At 46.1% G+C, this 18,187-nt stretch overlaps 1 protein-coding gene across 4 annotated transcripts; it reads left to right on the forward strand.

The window, feature by feature from the left end:
- The first annotated feature begins 1,748 nt into the window (after positions 1 to 1,748).
- Positions 1,749 to 18,172, forward strand: SRSF11 (serine and arginine rich splicing factor 11). 4 transcript variants are annotated; one of them, XM_083867279.1, is made up of 13 exons: positions 1,749 to 1,770; positions 1,963 to 2,117; positions 6,018 to 6,151; positions 10,159 to 10,268; positions 11,417 to 11,509; positions 12,714 to 12,763; positions 13,542 to 13,669; positions 14,578 to 14,659; positions 14,899 to 15,030; positions 15,163 to 15,252; positions 15,774 to 15,869; positions 16,451 to 16,589; positions 16,689 to 18,172. In XM_083867279.1, exons 2-13 carry the CDS (start codon positions 1,990 to 1,992, stop codon positions 16,884 to 16,886), a joined length of 1,380 nt encoding a protein of 459 aa, XP_083723405.1. In that variant the 5' UTR covers positions 1,749 to 1,770; positions 1,963 to 1,989; the 3' UTR covers positions 16,887 to 18,172. The 4 variants fall into 4 exon arrangements, with proteins under 4 accessions (XP_083723405.1, XP_083723406.1, XP_083723408.1 ...); XM_083867280.1 differs by having other exon boundaries at positions 16,692 to 18,172; XM_083867282.1 differs by lacking the exons at positions 1,749 to 1,770; positions 1,963 to 2,117; positions 6,018 to 6,151 and adding an exon at positions 6,158 to 8,401 and having other exon boundaries at positions 8,891 to 10,268.
- Positions 18,173 to 18,187: the final 15 nt, after the last annotated feature.

Here is an 18,187-nt window from a genome sequence, read left to right on the forward strand (position 1 = left end):
TGATAGAAAAGAAATGTGGTCTCATATTATATTGAAGCTCCCTTCATTCTGAAACAGCCCGTTTGTGTTTCAAACACTCCCCTCATTGAAAAATGCTTTTTCTACGAGTAGTTCCGTTGGAGTGAAAAGTAATTAGTGAAGGTTTAAATACATGAGTCAAGTGTGTGATTTAGGAAACTCACTTCAGGCACTTGCCCTTGACTAAGGATATTGGCCTCATTAGTTTTTTACCGCTGTTCTTTAATTCTCCTCCTTTTTTTCTTTCTCAGTGGAGGCAGGAACACCCAGAAAATACTGAGTATTTAATCTGATCATTGCAAATAAATAGTGGTGCTTAAAAACAGATTTTTAGGACTTCAGAGGGTGAATGCTCTGTGCCCTCAGGGCCCCTGGTAAAAACACTGTGTCAGTTCTCTCGCAGTTTCAATGCTGCTGGAAATTAACTGAGTTCCAAATTCACATTTGGAATTTAAATAAGCTTTTGGCAATTCAGTACAAGGTACAGCATCTGTGATATTTCACAAGTGGAAATGTGTTATTTGCTAAGGCAGGACAGTGAGCGTCTCCTGCTTCATGAATCAGATGTGGTAGAATTTCAGCTTGATTAATAAATAAGGTTTGTTTTATTTACATTCAGGAACGATTTTTTGGGAAACGTTAACATAAAGCAACAAAGTCATCAGGAAATAGCATGATTTGTACTATGTTGACTGCAAATACTTTTATTTTTCCTCTGTAACATTAATGAGAATTTCCCACCCCAGTGTTATGCTGCTTATACCCCCTTTTATGAGGCTACGTGAAAACAGAGGCCAGACAGAGTTAAGGGAATAAAAACAATTTATTTATTGAAAGGCCTTTAGGTACATTGTAGGCAGACAAATCTCCCCAGGGACTACATCCAAAAATGGATAATAGGTCACAAAATTTTCACACTTTTATAAGTTTGGTCCATGTGCATATTGGGGGTTAATCTCCCAATTCCAGCTTCAGGTAATGAAGTCATTTATCCCAAATTTGCTCCCCCTCAATTAATTTTTGTTCCCATCTCTCAGGCCTGAGGCAGTGAGGTGTCCTTGGTCCCCAGGCCTGGAGAGGAATTGTTGTGTCTGACCAAAATACAAAGACAGTAGCTACCAAAACTAGTAGTAGCTTCAAAACTATTTCTTTGCTTGGAAAGGATTTATTAAAAATCCCTCAGCTTCAGTGGGCACAACTTGGGGAATATTCCAGCCACTGTTGTAACACCAGTTGCACGGCGGGGTTTATTTTTAAATTTTGTTATTGGCTTGACATAATTTGGGAAAGCCGGAAATCCCCCGGTGACTTGTCAGTCCTGGGGGGAGTCGTTTCTTCTCTCACACTTGTACATGAAGTTTAGAATTATACACCAAAAAAAAATTTACAGGTTCACGAATTACAGTATCACATATATAAAAGTTAGAATCCTAAGATATGATTGGGAGGGCGTGTTTAGCGATAATTCTGTGCGTGAAACGCTGAGGGAGGAGGAGGCGACGCCGCCCCCTCAGAGCCCCCTCACGTTTCCCGCGCGCGGGGGCGCCCCCGCCCCTGTGTGAGGGAGGAGAGGGGGAGCGCGCCCGCTCTGCGCATGCGCCGCCCCCGCGCTCGGGTGCCTCTCGCTCTCTCCTCCGTGCGCGCGTCCGGCGGGGCGCATGCGCATGCGCGGGGAGGGAAGCCTGGCACCGCGGGCGCGCGCGCGCAGGCGCGGCGCGGTGCACTGTGGGATACTGCGGCCCGGGCAGGCTGGTGAGGCGGCGCGCGCGGGGCCGGGACCGGGACCGGGATCGGGAACGGGATCGGGATCGGGATCAAACCAAGCGGGGGGAGAGAGAACCGGGAAAAAAGAGAAAGAACCGGGCCGGGCAGCAGCGTAACCGCAGCGCTCCCGCCCCGCTCCTCACCCCGCTCTCCCCCGCCCCCGCTGTGTGTCTGCTGCAGCACCGGCGGAGCGGGCGGGCGGCAGCCATGGCCTCCAGCAGCGGCACCGACGTGATCCAGGTCACCAACGTCTCGCCCAGCGCCAGCTCGGAGCAGATGCGGACCCTCTTCGGCTTCCTGGGCAAGATCGAGGAGCTGCGCCTCTTCCCCCCCGAGTGAGTGCGGGCCCGGCCCGGCCTCGCCGCCTCCTCCTCGGTCCCTCCCTCTCTCCTTCCCTTCCCTTCCCCCCGGCGCCGCCTCCCGTCCGCCCGTCCGCCCTCCCGCCTCCCCCGGCGGCTCCCGGCTTCTCCCTCGTTTGTCTCTCCGGGTGTTGTTTGCCCAGGGTTGTGCCCGCTGAGCTGTGCTGGCTGCGTCACTACCGCAAGGCCAAAACTTATAAGAATTTTTAGAGGAGCAGGCTACCCCTAATTTACAAAAAATACGCTTTTAATGTTTGTGTTCCTTGCAGAGAAATCTGTGCAGAGCAGAAAGGTGATTGTGAACAGACAAATGCACGTTTCTCGTTGGCACATCTTGCAAGGGATTCTGTGCAAATTAAAACAAATAATGTACATTTCAAAGGTGAATGCAACTGAAAATGTAGTTTCAGGTATCTCAGTAATTGACAAATAGCCACAAAAAAAAAAAAAAGAAAAAAAAAGAAAATAAGACAGTTTTTATGTGATTAAGATTAATCAAACGATAACACAATTATTTGTAATACCCCAAATTACTTGGATTTTTTTATTTTAGGGATATAAACTATCACAAAGCATTTGTTTTCCCTCGTTTGAGGCTTCCATCCCTGCTAACACAAACCAAACCAGTTGTAGAGGGAGTTTCCTTGTTCCCAGCTGGGCTCAGTGACCTGGCAGGAGCTCACCTGGGCCAGGTTCAGTCCTTTCCTGGTTTTCTCTGCATTTAAACATTTTATCTCAATTTTCAGGGCGGTTTTTAGAGGTGATTTATGTCTCTGAAACTTTGTAGCTTTAGATACACATTAACTGATTTGTTCAGGGATTGCCTCAGTGCCTCCCTGTCCTTTCCCTTGTGTGAGGAGGGCCCTGGCACTCCCCCCCTGCAGCTTTTCCCTGGGCTGGGGATCTGCTCTGGGTCACCTCAGGGCCCCCAGTTCCCCTTCACCACAAAGAAAGGGACATTTTCTTATAGTGCCAAGTTATTTTTCTCTTCCATCTCCTTCAAATTCCAGCTCCTGATTTCCCTGCCCGTGGTGTCCCTCCATTCCTGGAGGGTGTGGGATAGAAAGGATAATGTGGATTCCTTTCTCTCCTGGATCCTGCTGGGATTCTCCCTTCCCTGTAGGATTTGAGGAGCCAATCCCATTTCCATTGCTCCTCCTCCTCTGCTCTGGGACTTCCTCATTCTCCTGCACCTCCTGAGCTCCTCTAAACTCCTTCTCTCCCCTCATCCACCTCCTTTTCCCATTTATTTCATTCCCATTTATTGAACACCTTTAATGCACCACCAACTCTGGGATTTCTTCCAGCTTTCCTCCCCCTCATCCTTCTGCTTTTTCCCTGACTCCACTGCCTGTTTCTCATCTTTATTGTATCCCAAAAAGCTCCATCCAAACTGGGAAGGGGAAGGAATGGATTTCTGAGGTTCCTGTGTGAAATCCTGGTGTGTCCCAGCATTCCAAGGGCTGAGAGACAATTCCTGAATGTTTCAGTCTTGAGTGAATTAGAATAATGATGGATGGTGGCTTTTTTTGGGAGCTGTTGAGAACATCCAGTTCTTGTTGAATTTCTCCCAGCTCGGATTGCAGAGTGAGTGGAAATACCATCTCTAAAAAGTGCAATACACAGATGTAAATTAAATGTCAGGCTAACACATTTTCAGTTGTTATTTTAGGTTCATTATCTTGGGAGAAAGCTCACATATCCCAAAGCATTCCCTGGCTGTAAACAGGACCTGCTGAGGAGTCAATAGGATCAGCTCTGCCTCACATTCCTTTGTTATCATTTTAAAAATGCCTGAAAATATTGGGCTGAATTTCTGTAATTAATTGTGTCATTTTTATACAATTTACATTAGGAACTCCTTCAGCTCTGCCATCACCCCTTGATTTACTTTTCTTTACAATTTTACAGCGATTTTCTTAAAACACCTTCTACTAACACTTCTTTGGGTTTATGTTATTATTAATTTTTATTTCTTATTATTAATTATGAGTTTAAAAAAGGCACCATTTTGGCAAAGCTGCTGTGGATTCCTGGGCACCAAAGAGCCAACAGATTCAAATTAATTTTTTTTCTCATTTCTCACTGCTGTTAATTCTCAATTTATTCAGTCTCCAAGCTGTAGGAACGAATTGCTGCTTCTAATTTTAATACTTTGTGCTGGCTCCAATTTATTTTTCCACACCAGGTGAAATGTAAGGTTATTAAAGTGTGCCCTGACAGACACTGGGGGCAGTTGTGTGTGTGTTTTGGGCTCAGAGGGGCTGAAGGTGAGGGAGCTTTTGGCATTTGCAGTGCCAAAAATAGACCCTGGTGGTGTCAGAGTTGTTCCCTGGATTGTGACAAGCCCCAGTGCTGAAAGGCTTGATCAGCCTCAGCAGCTCAGATCAAACTGCTCTGGAGCTGGGCTGCCTTTGATGTGGCACGTTTTGGAGTTGTGGTTGGGAATCCAGGTAGGAAAAGCAGATTTTTGTCAGGATCAGGGATGTTTTCAGGCTGATCTGGATCTCTGGTCTGGCGTGGGAACAATGGCTTTAGGACTTGCTGCTGCTTCCCCTCCCTGCCTGGGCCTTCAGAGGCAGCTTTTAGCTCACCTGTCCCACAGTTCTGTCTGCAGAACAGTTTTTATTCCTGTCTTTCACTTTGTAAATCCAATTACAGCCAAATCTGCCCCATTTCAGGACAGGGGGAACCCATTCTGACCTTGCCTGGCTTGGATCTCCAGTTTGGTTTGGTTTTAGGGAAGTTACAGCTGGAGTTCTACAATTCTTTCCTCTTGTAGGAAGTAGATATTTCTGGGTTGATTTTTCTTTGAAGTGACTCAAAACGTCTGAGTTTTGGATTTGTAGGTTGACAGACATTTGTTCTGAGCTGGGAACAGGCACAGCCCTGCCTTGGGGAGATCTGTTTGTGCTCAGCTTTTCATGAGCTCCTTAAATTCCCTTGTGTTTGTTCTTCCCTGCTGAAGGACAGGCAGGAGCTCAGCACTGGGCACTGCTCAGGATGTGGGAGCCTGGTGAGGTTTAATCTAGAATCTGGACTGAGAAATAAAACAGAATTTCAGAGTGGTTTGGGTCGGGAGTGACCTTAGAGCTCCTCCAGTGCCACCCCTGCCATGGGCAGGGACCTGCTGCTGTCCCAGCCTGGCCTTGGGCACTGCAGGGATCCAGGGCAGCCACAGCAAAGCTGGGAATTCTATTCCAGCACCTTTCCAGCCAGGAATTCCTGCCCAAAATCCCCTCCAGCCCTGCCCTGTGGCAGGTCAAAGCCATCCCTGCACACCCTTGTCTCAAGTTGTCACTGTTCAGGGACACGAAAGGACCACACAGTCACCGTCAGGTCAAAGTGAGGAAAGAAGGGAGGTTTGTTATGATTTGGGGTTTAAATAGGATTTGGAATTTGATCAAGGATTGGAGGACAGGAGGAACACCTCTGTGACCCCAGTGGTTAATTCAGAAGTCCATCACAGAGAGGAATGAAAACAATTTAGTTTGTTTATAAAGGTCTGTAAACAGGCTCATCAGAAAACTAAAGAACCAGAGCAACACCCAAGTCACAGCAATCCTTTAATCATCACCCTCTTCATTTCACAATTCACTTTAATCAGTCACTGGGGGCCTCAAGCAGGGAGTGTGAAACTTTAACTGAGACACGACTGGTAACTTTTACCCTTTTTCCAGCCAAATTTTCCTCCTGTCCAGGGGCGAAATTTTTTATTTAAGCGACCGCTCTTGGATTTATTGTGTGTAACAAGTGATAACAGAGCTGAGCTGCAGCTCCAAGGGAGGGGATATAACAACTGGTGTGGTTTGGGGGTGGATTGGGGTGGTTTTTGTGCTGTCCTTGTCCCTGAGTTGTGTCTGTGTTCTCTTGCAGTGACTCCCCCTTGCCGGTGTCGTCGCGCGTGTGCTTTGTAAAGTTCCACGACCCCGACTCGGCCGTGGTGGCCCAGCACCTGACAAACACTGTGTTCGTTGACAGAGCCCTCATAGTGGTTCCCTATGCTGAAGGTTTGTAACTTGTTTGATGTTCTATGGGGCCACCTTTGGGTGGTGGTTGGTTCCTGTCTAGTGCACAAAAGTTTGTTGTTTTTTTTTAACGCTTAGTTCTATGTCAAACACGTCAGAGATTATTGCCATTCTTGAAACCCTTGGTATATTGCCTTTGGATTTGGTCAGTTCCTGTCCACAGTGATATCAAATCAAAGTGGAAAGTTTTGTGTGTCTTGAAGTGTAGAATAAGAAGGTTTTAGGCAGAATTCTGTGCAAATTTTGCTCCGTGTCAAGTCTCAATGAGACGTTTTCCCAAACAGACTAATGCAAACAGGTCAATGTTTTAAGGAAATTTTACCTTAATAATTAATTGCCACTTTCACTCTCTTTATGAGAATGGTTTCTCCCTCCCTGAGAGTGCATGGGAGAGGAATTAGCATTCCTTTGGAATATGCTGCCACTGCATTTATTTGGGAACATCCCCAAAAAAAAGGCCCTCACTCTCCTTGTGGAGTCCAGTATACCAAGGGTTTGAATAATTACACTTTAATTCAAAAGTGACAACTTCCAAGAGGTGCCACATGGGCACTGGTCCTAGTTTTTAATTCCAAGTTTTCTTGTTCATCCTTGATATATTTACTAGAATTTCACTAAATAATAAACTCTTCTCTCTGTTATTTGTGTGTGTGATTTTTGTAGTGGAGAAGGCAAATGCAAAGCCCTTCCAGATGACTGAAAAACAGTGGGTCCTCTGCAGCTACAGGGGATTCTAGCCATTAACTAAAGACCAGCAAGCACTCAAGTCCCCAAGTGTTTTCCTGGTGTAACCACTTGTTAACTACATTTTCTCTTCTTCTTTTTATTTTTACATTTTAGGGTGTTACAGTAATTTGAAAGGCAATGAGCAGGGTTTTTGGAACTTACCTTAAAAGCAAAGTGCTGAGAAGACACCTCTTCTTACAGAAGTCTTATTAAACTCTTCTAGACTTGCTTTAGAAGTAACTGATTTCCATTGTACTTGTGCATTTCTTAATTTACTTTCTGGGAAAGGTTGAATTGAATAAAATCTTGCAGATTAAGTGATACTACAGTGCTAAGTTTGGTACATGGCCTGGGGTCACACCTGTAATCTGTCCTGCTGGAGCTGTCTCTTGAGGCCTGGGGAGCTGTCTTATCTTATCTTTGTTTTCCTTAAGCTTAAAAGATACCAAACTTAAACTTAAAAAGATGTCCAGCCTGATTCCTGGAGTGTAGGAATGTGCAGTGTGGCCTCTGACTGAGCCCTGCTGCCTCCTGAGGGCACAAAACCCCTTTTGCAGTAGAGTTACTGCTCCTGCTGCCTCTGCCTGACAACAGCAGAGCTGATTCTTGTCCCTGTGTGGGTTTTAAACACAGCCACCAGTCCTGTGAGATTGTGCTGGGATATTCTCCAAGGCCCACGGTAATAATGTCAGTGTTCAACTCTTCCTACAAGGATAAACCCAACTTTTCTCTTTGTCACTCTGACACTGCCCACTGGCACACAGAGAAACCTGCCCAGCAGCAGCTGTGCTTCAGAAAAATCAAATTATTCAAGCAGAATATTTTACTGGGCCTGTTTTAAGGAGTCACTCCTGGGCTTGTTACCTTGTGTCGTTTAACAGCTGAGAATTTAATGGCTTTGGCACATCACAAGAGAGATGTTCAGCCAATAAAGTATTGCCCCTGGGTTGATAATCCCATATTTTTGTGCCTGTGCTGGAGTACAGCTTTTTCCCCCAAAATTCAGCCTGCCAGGGTGCCCCAATTCCACAAGAAACATCATTTCCCCAACCCACAGTGCCACTGCTGATGTGCTTAAAGCCAGGCCTGTGCTGAGTGGGGCCCTCCTCTCTCTGATTTCTGCTGTGCTAATGAACCTGTGTGATTATTGCCTGTCACTAAAGCAAATGTTTATTATCTGTTTAGTGCAATCATTCCCCCCCCTTTGTCCCAAGTTTTTAAGCTCACACAGACACTTTGGTGTTGGCTGTTGCTTTGTGTTATAGAACTATACACAAAGGCTACGGTAAGGTTTAGTATTTGTCATTTTCTCTGGGCTAATTCCTAGATTTGGAAGGAAACTCTTTAAAAGGTTAAAGATGGCTGGGGGGGGACGTTTAGGTTCTTTGGTTAATGTTTGTTTCTTTTGTCTGTTTCTTTTTCTTTCATTTCTACACATTCATGCAGTATTTCATGGTTCTAACAAAGCAGCAGTAAAAAAAGCTCTTGAAGCATGAAAATTAACTGGTGAGGGGCCTCATTGCTTTTTTTTTTAAATTTGTAGTTTATTTAAATACTTTTTAAAGAAACAAATTAGAGGATCAGATGCATGAATTTTTTTTTAATGGATGCAGATCTTCTATGAGGTGTCTCGAGCTAAGTCTGAGGATTTATATTTAGATGCCAGAAATGTTGTAGTTGCACTAATTTGAAATGTTTAGCTGTAATTGATAAATATCCTCTTGAGACATAATTTTGCATGCCAAATGACCCCATAATCTCTCTGTAGGTATGTTGATATATTTATGCATTCCTGCCCTTTGCCTCCATGACCTTTTTCCCCTGTCCCTCCATAACTTTGGGTATCTAAAGTGCTGCCAGCTCAGTGCCACGAGCCAGATATCAGTGCTGTGTATTGTACATTTGTGTAGATTATCGGCACTTCTCAGTATAGGTGGGAGGAACCATTACCTTTATTTAACAGTGGTTTTTCTTTTTTGTTGTTGTGTTTTACAGTTCTTTTCCCTGGTTCAGCCTGAACTATATACCAGGCCCTGCTGAAAATACCACCCAACAGTTTTCTTCTGCAGCTTATCCAGTTTCTCTTAAGTGCCCTGTACATATTGTATGTTTTATGATGAGATGCAGTTTCTTAATATGTATTGCAGAAACACTACTGGTATTTGCAACTATATAGTAAAATTGTTTTTATTGAACTCTCATTCTGGGGGCTTGGGCACATTAACAAATTAATCCATCTGTATAGGGCTTTTGCTGTTGGATAGAGTAAAAAAAAAAAAAAAAAAAACCAAAAAAAACTCCCTCCACAACTGTTTGCTAATAGGGCCCTGAGCACTCTGTGTGCAGAGCAGGCAGTGCAACAACAACAACAACAACAACAAACAACATCCCCCCCTGGGCTTAGCTGGCTGCAAGACTTTGGGCCACAAGTCCCTCCCCACCCTGTGCCACGTTGGCAGGTGGCAGCAGCAGCAGCATTGTTGGTGCTCTTTAAAGCTGGCACATATTGGAACAAATGCATTTTACTGCACAGGTAAGGAATGTGCCAGCATCATCCCTGTGTGTTATCCCAGCCACTGACACAGCCCCAGCCTTCCCGGAGAGCTGCAGGGACCCACATTCCATGTGCCACCACGTCAGCAAAAGCCCTACCCCAAAACACCCATCCCTTTCTCTTTAAAAAAAAAAAAAAAAAAAATTGTATGGTAGGTGTAAAAAAAAAAAAAAAAAAAAAGAAAGCATTAGTGAACTGTACCATATTATTAACCCCTAAATCCAACTTTTTTTGTCTTGTGTATCTTGATTTTTCTGTGTGCTTTGTAGTGAAGCAGCCGACACGAGTCGTTGTTCATAAAACAGCTTTTGAAAGTTGAGAGCACTCTCACCCCTGGAGAACCGACTGTGCTTGCTTACGTTTGGTTCATGACTTAAAAATCGAGTACAGGTGATGAAACCTTGGCAGTGTTAACAACAAAAGTAGTGTGTATTTGTGCTATTTTTTCTTTTGCTCTAGAAACTTAACCTTTTGTAGAGAAAAAGGAACAGTCAAATTGTCACCCATTGAAGTTGCATTCTGACCAAAAAAAAAAAAAAAAAAAACCAGTTAATGCTAAATATTAATAGCCATCAAGCTTTGTATTTTAGCCATCATAAGTACTTTCAACAAACTCAGGTGGTGTATCAGGGAGACTTTGCTGGGTGTATTTGTGTATTTGGTGCCTCTGGGCTGGGATGCTCTCTAATGCCAGGCTGTTTTCCTGCAGGAGTCATTCCTGATGAGACTAAGGCTTTGTCTCTCCTGGCACCAGCTAATGCCGTGGCAGGGCTGCTGCCCGGGGGTGGCCTGCTGCCCACTCCCAACCCTCTCTCTCAGGTAGGCTGGGCAGCCCCTCCTGCTGCATCCCTGCTCTTCCTTTCAGGATTGATGTGTTCATTCCACTTTTTAAAATGATTTATCCACCCTCAAGTGAATCGGGGCACGACAGTGACGAGTCGTTGGATGGAACTTCCTTATTATTTCCCCATTTCCTTGCCGGTTTCTCAGGGCCCTGTTTTTGTGCTTCCACCCCTCTCACCCCCACTGTGCTTTGCAGATGTGACAAGCAGTAGAGATCTCACAGGTTTTAAATTCCTCAAGTGCCAAGGAGCTGCCACGCTGTGAGATTCCCTTCATTAATCCTCCAGCTGAGGGGAAAATGGGAGCCTGGTTGTGTGAGCCCACAGGAATTCATGTGGAAGATGAACAGTGAGAACTGCACATTGTGGGAGAAATTGGAGTCACAGCTCAGCTTTTAACAGAGCACAGAATGAAAGTGCAGGAGGCAAATGAATCATGATAAAGCCTCATTAATTCTGCACTTCTCAAACCCACCTGAGCTCGTGTTTAGCTGAAGGACCCCCTGGCCATGGAGCTCCTCAGGGGGGGAAAAGCCTAAATTTAACCTCTGAAATTCCAAGGGAATTTGAAATTCCTAAGGAAGGGCTTGGAAGAACCAAATACAACCTAAAAAATTTAAATTCACTAAAAAAACTCTGTATATAAATCCTGGAGATGGTTGTTGAAGCATCTTAATTCCAGTTGAGTCTCTGCTCCCAGCCACTCTGTGGTGGGATGTGTCAAACACATCCATTTTAGGGGAATGTGCTGCAAAATCTGGTGTTCAGGCACATTTTTTTGGGTGTGTTAAGTTTGGGTCTCTGTCTCCATCATCTCCTTTGAAATGGCCCAAAAGGAGCTGCTTTAGGCAGCACCTTCTACTCTCTCAGTAACTTTTAAACCAAATTGGAGACATTTGTTAAATTTCCTTTTAAATAAACCATGGTCATCTCAACCCAAAAATTAATTAGAAATGGGGCAATAGCCTCAAAAACTTGAAACGAATTTCCATTTTAGCACTGAAAAATAACTTCATTTTCAACCATCCCTTCAGTTTTCGCAATGCTTCACTCCTTGACCTTTATTTCCCCTCCCCACTGATGTCAGTGACTGATTTTTGTCCCTGCCTGCTGTCTCTGCCACAGATTGGTGCTGTCCCTTTAGCTGCTTTAGGAGCTCCTGCTCTCGACCCTGCCCTTGCTGCTCTTGGGCTTCCTGGAGCAAACCTGAACTCCCAGGTGAGTCCTCATTCCAAAATATCCTTTATTTCCCTGCTCTGAGAGTGGGTTTCATTTGTATCAGTTCACAGCCACTGCCTGGAAACTCCAGGGGTTGGTTTTTTGCTTGGAATAAAAAAATATCTGCTTGAATATCAAACATTAAATATCCAAATTATTCCTTGGAAGGGGCCATGGAATAATTTAGGAATAAAAATGAAATATTTCAAATATGTGTCATTATCAGGCCATGAACCTGCCTTGTTCTTCTAGTAAAAAGTAATCTGACTTTTTAATTTTGTAGGTGTCAAAAATGTGAGGAAACTTTATTAGGTTGTTACAGCTGAATAAAAAATGCTTTTAAGTACTAGAATATTTATGTTTTATCAATATAAATATATTGATCATATCTATATAGATAAAATATTTAAGAGGTAAGAACTGAATATTCTTTTACAGCAACAAGAAGCAGCAATAATTTAATGCATTGTTACTTCCATTATTTAATTTTTTAATGTGTTCCCATGTGGAAGAGCAAGCAAATGATGGTGAAAATAAATAACAATTGAAAAAAAACCCCTTCATTTTAAAGGCAAATTGGAAAAATTTATATTTGAGGTGATGGAGGATTTTTTGTACATTAAACCATCAGATTGTAACAAACATTTCAAAAATGAAACTTTTGAGTTCATTATTAAAGAAATTAATAAGGATTAAATATTTTATTCTTAATACCCCATTAGTGCAGGAAGTGACTGATCATAACAACACCTGCATTACCCTAAGAGCTGTAAAATACATTTTTTCATGGAATATTTAAATATTTATAGATTGGCATTGAGATCTTCAATGGACAGACAGCACAGAGAGGGCTCTGTTCAGTGACAGTGACAGAAATAACCTGTGCACAGCAAGTTATTAGTGCATAATTATAGATAAAACACACCCAGCAGTGGATTTTCGAACATTTGTATTTTTAAACAGTTGTATTTTTAAACAGTTGTAATTTTATCAATTTGTGTTTTTATTCCTGATCCTGTCCTGGGTTTGGCTGCTGTAATAAAATAAAGCCCCTGAGCCCCCCAGTGTGGCCTCTCCTCTTTGCTGGGGCTGTTCTGGTTTTCCAGCTGGGAAAACTTCCAGCAGGGAAGGGACATTCCAGGGAAGGATCTCTGGAGCTCTCCCATGGCCCAGGCTGGTTTTAACTTCGTTTTTTCTCTCACAGTCTCTCGCAGCAGATCAGCTCCTAAAACTGATGAGCACAGTGGATCCAAAGTAAGCACTGCTGGGGAATATCCGTGGGGATTCCATGGGAATATCTGGGAATATCTGTGGGGATTCCATGGGAATATCTGGGAATATCTGTGGGGATTCCATGGGAATATCCATGGGGATTCTATGGGGATATCCAGGGAATTCCGTGGGGATTCCATGGGAATATCTGTGGGAATATCCATGAGGATTCCATGGGGATTCCATGGGAATATCCGTGGAGATTCTGTGGGAATGTCCATGAGGATTCCATGGGAATATCCATGGGGATTCCGTGGGGGTTCCATGGGAATATCCATGGGGATATCCATGAGGATTCCATGGGAATATCTGTGGGGATATCCATGGGGATTCCTTGGGATATCCTTGGGGATTCCATGGGAATATCCATGAGGATTCCATGGAAATAACCGTGGGGATATCCATGAGAATATCTGTGGGGATTTCATGGAGATTTCATGGGAATATCCATGAGGATTCCATGGGAATATCTGTGGGGATTCCATGAGGATTCCTTGGGATATCCATTGGGATTCCATGGGGATATCCATGAGGATTCAGTGCCCAGTCCCTGCCCTCCCAAGGGAGCTGATCCCACCTTGGCAGGGGCTCGGAGCAGCCTGGGCTGGGGAAGGTTCCCTGCCCATGGCAGGGGGTGGGATGGGGTGGGCTTCATGTCCCTCCAAACCCAAACCATTCCAGGAGTCCCTGATCCTGTGAATGCCTCAGGCTGACAGTGCAGACCTGTATCCCTGAATTCCTGGAATTCTGTGTTTCCCAGGTTGAACCATGTGGCTGCAGGTCTGGTGTCCCCCAGTCTGAAATCAGATACCTCCAGTAAAGAAATAGAAGAGGCCATGAAGAGAGTCCGAGAAGCACAGTCCTTAATTTCTGCTGCTATAGAGCCAGGTAATCAATTCCAGCCTGGAATGAGCCACTCCAGCCAGGATGGGGCTTGGAACTGATGGTCTGCAGAGCACTGAATGCCCATGATCTGTGGGCAATTCATTAATTAGGTTTTTAATCATCCTGCAGTGGATGCTCCAGAAATGTGCTGGAATTCATCCATTGGTTTTTCCCAAATTCACTGATTTTGAAGGTTGTAAAACACCCAAGTTTTCCTGAGGGAAGTTCCTGCTGCTGTCTCAGATTCCAGGGGATTTCCTGGCCTCACCACTTGGCATCCTCCTGATGCTTCTCAGGGATGTTTTCCTTTATCTTCATTCCTAATCTGGGCAAGGTTGTGAATAATTCTCTTTTTTGCAGCTTCTTCAAACAGGTTTGATTTTAGAACAAGCTCCAGCAGCTTTCTCACAAATCTGAGAGGCAGAAACTTGAACACTGAAAATGCAGAATACTCATCAGCTCTGCAGCTTCCTGATGGTTTCTAGGAAAGAACAGAGCTCCTGTTCTTTGTTCTTGCTTAGCTTGAGGCTTTTTTGTGTGAAATTCAAAGCAATCATTTGGGAGTTTCTTCAGCCCCTCAGGAAATGGCAGATTCTGTGGTTTTCACAGGATTTTCCATTGCCCTGCAGCCATCAGCTTTTCACTGACTTTTTTAAGGGTTTTTTTTCTGAATTTTGACTTCTCCAGTTGTACATAAAACTTCATGTCAAAAATTTTGTCACAAACACATCCCCACCCTCTGTTGGTTCTTTTTGTCTTCTGAAGAAAATTAAAGATGAGCTTTCCTTTGAAATGGCAAAACCAGGTTGATTTATATCAATTACACCAATCTCCAGGTCCTTTCCTTTAGAAAATCTTTCTGAATATTTAAAAAACACCACTGATTTTTATTCTGCTTTTCCTTTTTTCAGACAAAAAAGATGAAAAACGACGACATTCGAGGTCGAGGTCGCGCTCCAGGAGGAGGAGGACACCTTCCTCATCCAGACACAGGTGACTGAGCAATTCCTTAAAAACACCTCCCACAGCTGCAGCAATTCCTGCAAAAATCCTTCTGGGGAGCACCCTTGGGTTTGATTTAGGGCTCTAAAGATTTATTGACATTTCAGTGTGCAGAGCTCCTGTGCAGGGCAGGGAGAGCTGTGGGTTTGGTTGGATTTTTTGGGGTTTTCCTTAGCCCTGAGCAGGGAACAGTCCCCAAAATGTCCTTTGTGTTGGTGTGTCCCTGGCAGACGCTCCAGGAGCAGATCAAGGAGAAGGTCCCATTCCAAATCCAGAAGCAGGAGGCGATCCAAAAGCCCCAGGAGAAGGAGATCCCATTCCAGAGACAGGAGCAGGAGGTCTCGGAGCACATCCAAAACCAGGTGATGACTCCAGTCCTGAGCAGGGCAGGGATTGTCCCCTGTCCCTCCCACCTCTGCATCCCTTTTCTTGTACAGCAGATTAGGAAGTGCTGCTTGAAAGTGACTTAAATTTAATCTCTCTTCTGCTAAAAGGGATAAAAAGAAGGAAGAGAAAGAAAAGAAACGTTCTAAAACTCCCCCCAAAAGCTACAGCACAACCAGAAGATCCAGAAGCACAAGCAGGTACAGAAATGGGGTTTTCTCTCTGTTCTCAGCAGGATTTTGATACACTTCAATATTAAATAGAAATAAAATGTTGTGATAGAGCAGCTGCTCTGTGGGAGGTGTCCCTGCCCATGGAAGGAGCTGGGATTTGAGGTCCTTTCCAACCCAAAATATGCCTGGATCCCATTGGATCGTGATTCCAGTGGTGGAATCAACAGCACCTGTACCACCTGTGTCTAATACACATTTTAATTTTCCTGCAATGTTTGAGGTAAATTCTTTGGGCTTAGAACAATTTCTCCTTGTTTTGTGTCGGAGTTTGATGCTCCAGGGTCACTCAAAGCTCTTCCTGACTTATGGAATAAATCCAGGCAAAAGTCTTTCATAAAAAAAAAAAAATAAATTCCAAATTTACCTTGCAGTTTTAACAACTCTTTAGCACCCTGTGAGTGGGGCTGGGGTTGGGGTTAGGGATGCATTTGTAGCTTTAACACAAATTTTAACACAGATTTCCAAAGCTGCTGTTTGTGTCCCCGCAGGGAACGGCGGCGCCGGCGGAGCCGCAGCGGGACACGGTCCCCGAAAAAACCCAGATCTCCCAAACGGAAAATGTCCCGGTCCCCGTCACCCAGGAGGTCAGGGAAACTCTTGGCTGGGAAAAAAAATGGTGTCTGGGTGGGAAATTCTCAAGTTGTGACTTACAGGGAGGATCCCAGGGGGAGGAATCTTTGCTGCTTTTACAGAGCAGCTCTGGGGTTGGCTGGGAGCTCCAGGGGTCTGGGGTTTCTGGGGTGGGAGGAGCAGGATGTGCCACAATTCCCAGTCCCTTTGGCTCTGCATCAGCTGATTTGGGGTGGCCTGGGCATTCTGTGACCCTGTCCCAGGATGGGGAACTCGAGGTGCTCCTCAGTAAAACACTGGAGCATCTGCTGTTCCTGCTGTCCAGGATTTGGACTCCATGATCCCTGTGGGACCCTTCAGCTTGGGAGATTCCCTGGTTCTGTTTGCCACAACATTGCTCAGCCTTGGCTTTGTGGGGTTATCCTTGAGCCAGAGCTAAGAATTGGGGATTTGGGTGTTTCCTGAAAGCAGAGGCTGTTCCCTCCTTTCCCTCTGCCATTTTCCTTTGGGTTTGCTGGAGCTGTGGAGACACAGTTCCAGCCATGGAATGGGGTGATGGTGATGGGCCTCATCCCCTTCCTGCTGATCCTCACAGGCATAAAAAGGAAAAGAAGAAGGATAAAGACAAGGAGAGGAGCAGAGACGAGAGGGAGAGGTCAACGAGCAAGAAAAAGAAGAGCAAAGACAAGGAGAAGGATCGAGACCGGAAATCGGAGAGCGACAAGGATGTGAAAGTATGTTCCAAAAACCCCCGGAGCTGCTCCCAGCCCGCCCCACATCCCCCCCAGCCCCGCCCCCAGGGAAGGGCTAACGTGTCCCTTTCCCTGGCAAAGCAGGTCACAAGGGACTACGACGAGGAGGAGCAGGGCTACGACAGCGAGAAGGAGAAGAAGGAGGAGAAGAAGGTGGCGGAGGCTCCGTCCCCCAAAGGGAAGGAGCCCGGGGCTGAGAAGGGCACTGGGGACCCGGGCAGGGAGTCCAAGGTGAATGGAGACGACCACCACGAGGAGGACATGGACATGAGCGACTGAGCCCGCCCACAGCCCCTCCAGTGTGATCCTGTATGCTGTACTTGTTAATCCTCAACCTAGATGTATCCAGCTCCGAGCTCTCCATGGTCTGTCCATCCCGATACTAACTCACACCCAAAGCTTGAGACAGGGACCTCCCCCTGCTCCTCCCGGGGCCCAGCTGGGCTGCACGTCCCTCCCACAGCACGGGCTGGGCCACCCCTCCCTCCCTCCTTCCTTCCTTCCCTCTCTGCTTCCCTCCCTCTGCAGTGTCCCGGGCTGAGCCCGGCAGTGTGGGGATGTCCCAGGGGTGTGGGGAGTGTGGCACAGCCCCCCTGTCCTGCGGGGATGCCCCGGGAATGGGGCACAGCCCCCCTGTCCTGCGGGGATGCCCCAGGAATGGGGCACAGCCCCCCTGTCCTGTGGGGATACCCCGGGAATGGGGCACAGCCCCCCTGTCCTGCGGGGATACCCCAGGAATGGGGCACAGCCCCCCTGTCCTGCGGGGATACCCCGGGAATGGGGCACAGCCCCCCTGTCCTGCGGGGATACCCCAGGAATGGGGCACAGCCCCCCTGTCCTGTGGGGATGCCCCAGGAATGGGGCACAGCCCCCCTGTCCTGTGGGGATTCCCCGGGAATGGGGCACAGCCCCCCTGTCCTGTGGGGATACCCCAGGAATGGGGCACAGCCCCCTTGTCCTGCAGTCACCAAGGGGCTCCCAGACACTCAGGAGTCAGCCTTGGATTGCACCAGCTCTTTGTGCTCTTGGCTTTAGTTCTGGTTTTAAGCCTCGTGCTGGGCTTGGTCGGGTTTGGTTTCCTGGTGGGTTGTGGTTGGCTTTGCCCAGGGTTCTGTGTCCTGACCTTCCCCAGGGCTCTCCCTCCGTTCAGCTCCATCCAGGGCGAGCTGGGTGCTCTGACCTCGGGAAGGGGAATCCTGCCCGTGCCCAGTGAGGGAGGGCTGGGGGCTCAGGAGCTCACCCACTGCAGCAGGGAGTGCATTTTAAAATGACCTTGGTCTGTTTTTAAAGCGAGTCCATAGATAATGTACTTTTTACTTGATCTTAAGTTGTACAAACGGATGAATTTGTGTTCCTGTCCCGGCCGTTCCCTCCCTCCCGCACTCGGTGATCCCATGGTATTTGCAGAGTAGTTACCCAAAGCTGTTCCTTAGTTCCAGCAGCTCCAGAGCTTTTACTTTTGTGCAGGTAAAAAGACAAAAGTAGCCGACAGTCTGTGCCATGTTGATGTACAGTTTCAGAAAATGTTTTACAAAACTTTGATAATAAAACCCTGAAACTTCCAACTCCTCTTCCTAGAA

This window comes from Zosterops lateralis (genome assembly GCF_965231275.1).
Source record: "Zosterops lateralis genome assembly, chromosome: 9".
NCBI classification, from domain to species: Eukaryota; Metazoa; Chordata; class Aves; order Passeriformes; family Zosteropidae; genus Zosterops; species Zosterops lateralis.

Coding starts and splice junctions, on each gene's coding strand:
- SRSF11 (XM_083867279.1), top strand. CDS start 1,990: ATGGCCTCCAGCAGCGGCACCGACGTGATCCAGGTCACCAACGTCTCG. Junction 13,670..14,577: donor TTCTGCTGCTATAGAGCCAG/GTAATCAATTCC, acceptor TCCTTTTTTCAG/ACAAAAAAGATGAAAAACGA. Junction 16,590..16,688: donor AGAGCGACAAGGATGTGAAA/GTATGTTCCAAA, acceptor TCCCTGGCAAAG/CAGGTCACAAGGGACTACGA.